Source organism: Zonotrichia albicollis, chromosome 1 (genome assembly GCF_047830755.1).
Source record: "Zonotrichia albicollis isolate bZonAlb1 chromosome 1, bZonAlb1.hap1, whole genome shotgun sequence".
Taxonomy (NCBI): Eukaryota; Metazoa; Chordata; class Aves; order Passeriformes; family Passerellidae; genus Zonotrichia; species Zonotrichia albicollis.
The window spans coordinates 79,948,935-79,957,420 of NC_133819.1; the positions used below are offsets into that span (position 1 = coordinate 79,948,935).

Genomic DNA, 8,486 nt, shown 5'->3' on the forward strand with positions numbered 1-8,486 from the left:
CTTGCTTTACTATTAAAAAGCCCCAAGTCATTTAGTCAAAACCTTGTAAAAGAAAATACATTTTACTGCAACACTGTATTGACCACTTTTGAAATTTCTGAAAATATACTGGATCAGGGAATATTTAAATAAAAACCCTTTTAGTATTTGGTAAAACAACCTGATTTGATTGTTAGAATATTTGGAGAGAAAATTTACATTAAATATTACCTAATTATATAATTTAGAGAAATAAATTTACATAATTAGTAAAAACTAATTATTTACATCAAACCACATTCACAGAATTTTAATTGCAAGAAAATCCAGAAGTCAAACGCCATCTGATGTTTGCATTGATATTTCTGAGAGATAAATGTTATCTGAATCTTATATATGGGAATTAGAACATTAGTGCTGAATTCTGCTTTGTAAGGGACAAAGAAGCAGAGTGATTCCTAATATCAAGGGTTTTGCTTCAACTGTAAAGCCACATCATCTTTTATTTAAACCATCCCATTACTGTAAAAGTATTTATATTTCAGCTACATCAGCAGTTCCATTCATTTTGTAATTTTTGTTAGAGAAGTCTGCTCTGGAATATTTTGTAACACAGGCTTTCTTCTTTGAACCCAAATCTCAGACAGAAAAGTGAGCAGAATCTCATAGTTTGGACAAGTGCTCATCTTTTAAATTAATAAAAGAACTCAGCTACGTGTCCTCTTAGATGCTGATTTCTGAACATCACCTCTTCCAGCTTAACACTCAATACTGAGGGCTTTGCTTTTGTTTAAAAATACCCCAAAGGAAGATAAAATGTGCTTTAGGCATTCCAAGCATTTCATTTATATGGAGTTCTGGTTTGTTTGGGTTTTTTCTCCCCAATTAAAAAAAAATACTTTGGAATGCATCAGCTAGTTGAAATAACCAGCTACTTCAAATTATTTTCTTTTTTCCCATTTGTTTTACTATTAAAACACCTAAACCAGGTTAAACTCCACATTAGCCAAGAATGTCTGTGGGTAATCAGAAATATTACTGTATTTATCCATAGAAGCAAATATTTGGCAGGTGACCTTCCATAGATTGGTGCATCCTTTAGCTGCCTTTCAAGCCAGCTAGGATGAAGCCACTGCTGAAGTGGAAGCTGCTGAACAAACGTGTACCTCACATGGAGCTTCTTCAGGAGCAAAGCAAACACACAGATAAACTGACTTGCCTTTCATTTAATAAATGCATATTTTATAGAACTATCACAAATAATAAATGAAAATTTAAATGTAAAAGTGACTACAATTAAATATATTTGGAGACTATATTGTAGATACAAAATTCACTGCACATATGACTTGGGAATTTACTGTATCTGGAAATTCAGAAAGCTGTATAAAGGAGGTTTTGTAATTGAGGAATTTTGATAATCCAGATTCATTCAGACCCACTTATTCTGCATATAATTTCAAGTAATTTGCATTCTGTTAGCTTGTAAGATCAGGACTTCTTGTAACTCTTAAAAGTATTCATTAATATAGTCAACCTTATTATTTTCATCTTATTCTTTCACGATGAAGTGAGGGGTTTAGATTGATAATTTTAATTTACAAATTTCAAATAAAATTCTCTAATAGATATATGTAAGCATTACTTATAACTTATTTTTAAAACCCAAAATACTTTCCATTATGCTGATGATTTCCCTAGGCATTAACTTATTTTACCATTATTATGAATCATCTCTTATATCATCAAACTTGTACGGCTTCCAACCAGCTACAGGTCTCACTTAGGATCTCCTCTCCTTTCATTTGTGTTTAGTCATCCATGGCATTGTCTTAGTTTTGAACAGGATTTACAGTGAGCGAGTACCTCTCCTCCCACTGTAATCTCTTTATTTCAATGAAAAATTTATGCAGACCTACAGGTTTTCCTGTGCACCACGTATTTCAAGATAATGCTTGAGGTACTGATGGTATGACCAAGATTTATTCCACCTGTTTTCAGTTATGCCTCCCTACACTTTTGCAGAAACAATGCAAATACTTTTTGGTTGTGAAATGTAGATATCTTCACACAAAAAGTGTGAAGCATTTTTTTAAATTTTTTGCTATAATTTTAAAAGCAGTTTGCCAAAAGGTACTGACATATTTTTATCACATATTTGAAAATGTGCACATAACAATTAATTTACTCAGTTATTGACTTCTATATCACATGTAGCCCACCAGTCACTTACTTATTAAGTAAATTACACCTAACATGTATTTTACTTCTTTGTTTTTACATTTCAACAAAAGTAACACCCTGTAGATTATAGATCGTGAGAATAATATATTCTGTTCATTCTAGTGTTCATGCTTTTTTGGTATCCACTGTTCTCTTTCTTCTAGTCTGAATTTTCCCAGAATTATTCCTGACAAATAGGATTGTTTTGATTTATCAGTGTTAGTTTTCACCCTACAAGCCATTACCTTGTACCTTTCTGCATCAGAGGTGAGCATAAAGCTGTTCTCTTTGAAATTTGCTAGTGGTTGAGTTTTCCTAAAGCAAACTTTGAACACCCTGATCAAGCAGAACTTCAGCCTGTGAAACCCAGAGCTATTCCAGTGATAGTGCTAGCATCAGACCATCCACGTAGGGATTACCACAGGGAGTGAGTTAATGAAAGGAATGAATAATGTAAATCCCTTATCTACTCACTGAAGGACAGTGTATCAAACCTTTGCCATTCTACTTTCCAAACCTAGCAATTATTTTGCATAACAGAAAAGCAGTAGAATTTTATATTTTTTTTACTGGAAAGCAGTTATAACTACTGGTCATAAATGGTTCTAACATGAACAAAACCTCTCACAAATAATAACAGCTGACTTGCAATCCCAGAACAACAGTGCTGCTCCTTTTCCAGCAGTGAAAAGTAGTTGTTACATTGCACCAGACACATGACAGGTGCCAGTAGTACTGTGGCAAGGGAGGAAGAGTTGGGAGCCAGTGCGAGGTGTGAATTGCCCTCTGAAAGCCTCTTTCTTCTCTGCTAAGGAATTTGATGCCTTGCACAATCCTGTAACTCCTTAGTTGTAAAAAGGAACAGGCTGAAATTACTTACAATGAACACATCTAGTGGCACTTTATATGTCTTTACTCAGAAAGTCTTATTTTCTCCCACATTGGATCTAATTCTAAATAGTTTATAAATAATCATATTTTTTTACTATTACTATTTTTAGCATGGATATGTTTCATTTTAATACTCCGAGCATTTGCTTGCTTTTTATTTATATGTGTGGGCCCTAGAATAGTTTTAAGACATGACATTTTGTCCAGAGGTAAAGTCTGTTTCTGAAAATGATCTTTTATCCCTGGATAAAATCTTGTGATATTACTGGGAGGACCATTCCTAAATGTTTTTATGAAAGTTTAGTATGATAAATAAGATAAAGTTGTAACCTAATACCACCAAATATGAATAAGACAAGTTGACTGCTTGTAAAGACATTCATTAGTAAAAAGTTTCAAGTATCTTGTGAGTCAGGGTAAGAAAACCTTTGAAGACAGTGAAAGAATAGAATAGTACTTGGCAAAAAGATAAAAAAAGAAAATAAAATTAAGATTCTTCATAATCCTATTAGCTGGATCCCACTGCAATCCCTCCATCTTAGAGACAAAACCTGAAAAGGTAAAGTCTTCTTAGAACCATAGGACATTTAGATGGGTCCATCATCCAAAAACCCTGTTCCTTGTAGATATTAATGGGACAGAACATCTGAACAGCTAACAGTAGTGAATTGTAATACTTCTTGGGATCATCTGAGTCAAGCAAATATTTTTCCCCTACAAGTGTTCAGCTGTGTCCTCTGTGCAGTTAAAATCATGGTGTTTGGAAGAAATCTGTATTCTTCAGGGATTTGTTCTCCTTTTCTCTCTCATAGCTACCTTCATTGCTGTGAAATCCTTAAGGGAAAGGCAATTATTTGCCATTTCCTTACAGCTCCACTTCAGTGACTAACTAGCTGCATTTTGAGCGTCAGAACTCCTCTGGACCTGGAAAATTTCTAGCATTTAAAACCTACCTGGAGTTCCTCTTGTTTGTGGTCTTGGAACTGATGGTGCCAAGAACTTCACACTCCCCCTCACCCCCATTCCCCCCTCATCCCCCCCCACCATCCCCCAATTCTTTTGCCTCATCTAGGTAGGTATTTTTGTATTTTTCAATCTATAGCTCTATGAAGAAGGGAGCTAAAACTTTTTATGAGAAGAATTACGAAAGTGCTGCTTTTCTCCTTCAGCACTGCCAAATCTGACAACTTTGTCAAGAGTTGCCATATTTGATCCTTTGTTTTGTAGCTCTTTTAAAGTATATGTGACTGACTGCTTCTACTATAAAGGAACCCTTGCCAAGGCTTAAAAATTTTAAAAACAAAATTTCAATAAATCCTGAAAGCCCCAAGACAGTAAAAAGGGGCTCCCTGAAAGAAGTCATCCTACAACTTTTTCTGTTGTAATTTTGAGAAGATATTTTGACTGTTTAAATGTACTTCATGTATCTCAATGATCCTTTCTCAAATACTTTGTTCTCAGCTCTGAAATATGTTGTTCAGCTTCTAGTGGAGTGCAGACATGTGTCTTTACTCTGGAGTAAATAGGTTCTTTTAAACTTTGCTTCATCACAGACTTGAGAGAAGTTGGGCCAAATAATGCTGTGTTCCAGGAACAGGTTGAGGAAGATTTTTCTTATCTCCTTTATCAACTTTATAGGAAATCCAAAAAAACACAAAAGGATTAATCTTTGTCACAGCAGTAAAACCATGGCTAATTTGGTTTGTAGATTCTGTACAGGATCCAATACATTTATTCTTTCTGTACAATCAAGCCAGTCTTGAAGGTACATTTATGTATCAACTAAACTATTATGATAAATTTTAAAGACAGGTTACTTCATCTATGTCTGAGAAGACAAAGATAGAAATCTTGCAATCAAGAAAAAATTCCACTAAAATGCTTTACTGCTACAAAATACATTTAGAATATTTACTATTTATTAGGTTTGTTTCATGCTGCTTTTGCTATATTGGATGCTTCAATGAACTCTAGGCAACTTGAAAGCCTTACAGAGATGCTGCATTCACCATCATGTCCTTCTGAAAGAAATCTTCGTGTTTCTCCATCTTTCAGTGTAATGATATTTAAAAATATGTTAGAGTAGGCGTTGCTATCTGAAAATCACTGCACTTTAATGTGAGGTTTGCTGTTCATGTAAATATTTTTACCACCCTTTCAGCCTGTGTCATCTTTCTGTGAGCATCTCCTTTATGGTATCACTTAATTGTGCTAAAGAACCTCAGACACTTAAATCAGAATTATTTTGTGTAGAAACAGGTGATATACAATCCCTTGGGCTAAAGCACATCACAGATCACATTATAGATGTGGCCATGTATAGGAAAATTTTAGGCAAGGAGCACACTAGACAGAAGATTTATAAGTGTTTTTGGCCAGGCAGATTGCTCTCTTCCCAAAGCAGGGAGCCATAGAAAACAGGGGGTGTTGCTCAGAACTGTGTAAGTGTCCTCATCAGGCTGTATGAGGAAAAAACTACTAGGAAGGCAGAAGCCCCATGTGTCTTCCCAGTAGATCCATATTTGAAATACTCACATATAAAGAGTGTGAGTATAAACATATACATACATACAAAAAGTTAGAAGCTTAATTTCTTTAAATAAGTTGCTTGAGTGCATACAATAGGAATAAATATTAGCTACATGGAAATTCATAGGCAGATTGGTCTCCTGAGGACTCCAGAAATTCTGTATTTTCCTTGAAGGACCTTTTAAAAGATTTCTCGGTTTCAAGAAAAAGATAATTTACAACTTTTTCCTATTGAATACTGAAGAGAAAGAAGAAAGTCTATCATCCTTACCATGCTCATTGTAGTTAACAATAACATTTAATTCTGTCTTGTTCTAAAGAACAAGACAGGAAAGTCATTATATTTACAGCTGCTTCAAAAATCTTGTGTGCTCCTAAGTTGAACTGGGAATATGAAGGCAGATAAATTTGTCAGTTTCTGTACTGAATTCTACAAAACACTCAAACAAATTTAGGATTGTCCTGTTCAAGGCAGAAGGTCTAACCTACTTAAAAGTCTACTTTAAGGAGTACCAATCTCAGTAAATAAATAGTACTTACCATGAACAAGGAAAGCACTAGCATAAGCAGTCAATATCCAAATCTGCCAGTTTTGCATTGGTTTACTTAAATCTGAATAATTTATTTAGTTAGGCATGCTCAGATTATTCCACTATTGGTTATGTTGAGGTTTCATTCAGAACAACTTATTTCCTCTGCATGTTCCTGCCTCCCAAACAAATGAATAACCAGTTAAATTGCATAGGTACAGTTTGTTTGAGTTATTAATGTTATGAATGACTTAATTGCATCTGGAAATTGTCAGAGTCATTAAAATGTGTTAAATCTCTATTTGCTCTCAAAATGGTATCCATTGACATTTTGTATAAACTCTCTTTTTTCCCTTTTACTTTCAGGATTGATAGTCCATGAAGGTGCATCTGTTTACCGTGTGTTTAAGCGCTGGAGAGCTGTGAATCTGCACTGGGATGTGTTAAATTATGATAAAGCCACGGACATAGAAGAGAGCAATCGAGGAGAATCCTCAGCAGGGAGGACATTGTGGCTGCCACTGACTGCATTTAGAAACAGAAGTTTAGTTCATCCAACACAGTTAACCTCGCCGAGACTTCAGTGTGGCTATGTGTTGTTACAGCTGTTCAACCGCATGAGACCTCAGGAGGATTCATCAGAGGATAACTGCTCTGGGGAAGTAGTGATGAGAGTGACCTCAGTGTAAAGATTGTGCTCACTGTGCTACACAGATTAGGATAATGTGCCCTGGTTTACAGGACTGTGGAATGTAGTTATGATGAATGGTGAAACCATTAACACTTGAAAAAATATATACACTTCTTTTTTTTAAATTTAATGTTTTTTATATGATCAGATAAAACACAAATACATTTTTCTGGGGGGAAAAGTCTCTTGCTTTTTATATAGTCTGATTTATTGAATCTTTTCTCAATTTGTACCTGAGGTGTATGTAACATAGCTTAACTCTTAGGTCTTTGAATGATGAGGAAACTCATTTTTAAGTAAAAAGATATATTTAAATGTATTTTCTTAAACTCTGGCTTTAATCCACTACTGTTATTTTTTTCCACTTTCATGAGGATTAAACTGGACAACATTCTTCCAAAAAGAATGTTGACACAAGTAAAATATTTTTCCTTTTCTGTCTTTATTTTGCTGTTGTTTGTAGCTCAGTTCAGTTGTGTGAAAATAAGTAAAGGATATATTGTCCTTTGCATTCAAGCAGGAAGCCCAGGGAGTGTTCTACAAAACCTAAAAGAAGATGGGAATTCTTTTCTTTTAGCTCTCCCAGATGTCCATGCAAGCTATCAGACACAAGTATGACTCAGACAGGGATAGAGTCTTGTACTGCCTCTCGAGTCTCTTAAGATCTGCGGAGGGCTGGTGCTGTGCCTGTGTTTAGAAGTGGCATTGCCTTCTCAGCAGCACTGCTGGAATTAGCAATGTGTGAATCTTTAGAACTATTCTAATTATAGGTCATTGACATCCCTTTAAAAAAAAAAGAAAAAAAAAAAAGAGAAGAAATGTGCATTGTAATTTCTGATAGAATCTGGAGTATAAATAATAAAGAACCTTAATTTTGCCAGGGAACAAATCATCATATTAAAAATGAGCCAGTAATATGATAGATAAATGCTGTGAAATTTGCTTCTCTTGTTTCTGTTTCATGGCAAAAATTCTAATAGAATTTAATCAAATAGTAATGGAATGGAAATAATTTTCAACCTAATAATAAGCCTGTTGAAGATTGAGATAGAAAAGTAAGACTGAAATTACTCTGAGAACACTAGCTTACTCAAAACAGTTCTGTAGAATCATAGAATATACTGATTTGGAAGGGACCCATAGGAGCATCAAGTCCAACTCCTGGCCCTACACAGAACATCCCTAGAGTCACACCATGTGCCTGAGAGTGTTGTCCAAACACTTCTTGAACTCTGTCAGGCTGGTGCTGTGACCACTTCCCTGGGGAGCCTGTTCCAGTGCTCAGTTCACCTCTGGTGAAAGATCTTTTCCCGACACACAGTCTAAACCTCTCCTGACTCAGCTTCAGGCTATTCCTTGAATCCTGTCACTGGTCATGAGAGTGAAGCAGTGCCCGTCTGTCATGGTTTCACCCCAGCCAGGCAGCCACTCGCTCAGTCCCCCACCAGTGGGACGTGGGAGAGAATCCAAAGGGCAAAAGCCAGAAAACTCATGGGTTGAGATAAAGACAGTTTACAAGGGAAAGCAAAAGCCACACACATAAACAAATTTAAACAGGGAATTCAGTCACCATTTCCCATGGGCAGGCAGGTTCAGCCATCTCCAGGAGAGCTAGGCCTCATCATGTGTAGCAGTTAACTGGA

At 35.6% G+C, this 8,486-nt stretch overlaps 1 protein-coding gene across 1 annotated transcript in view; it reads left to right on the top strand.

The window, feature by feature from the left end:
- The window catches only part of MARCHF11 (membrane associated ring-CH-type finger 11), a 32,793-nt gene extending 25,135 nt beyond the window's left edge, over positions 1-7,658 (top strand). Inside the window, exon 4 of the mRNA XM_074545488.1 lies at positions 6,519-7,658. Coding sequence (XP_074401589.1) covers positions 6,519-6,841 — 323 coding nt within the window. The 3' untranslated portion in view covers positions 6,842-7,658. The remainder of the gene's footprint in view (positions 1-6,518) is intronic.
- The last annotated feature ends 828 nt before the right edge of the window (positions 7,659-8,486 follow it).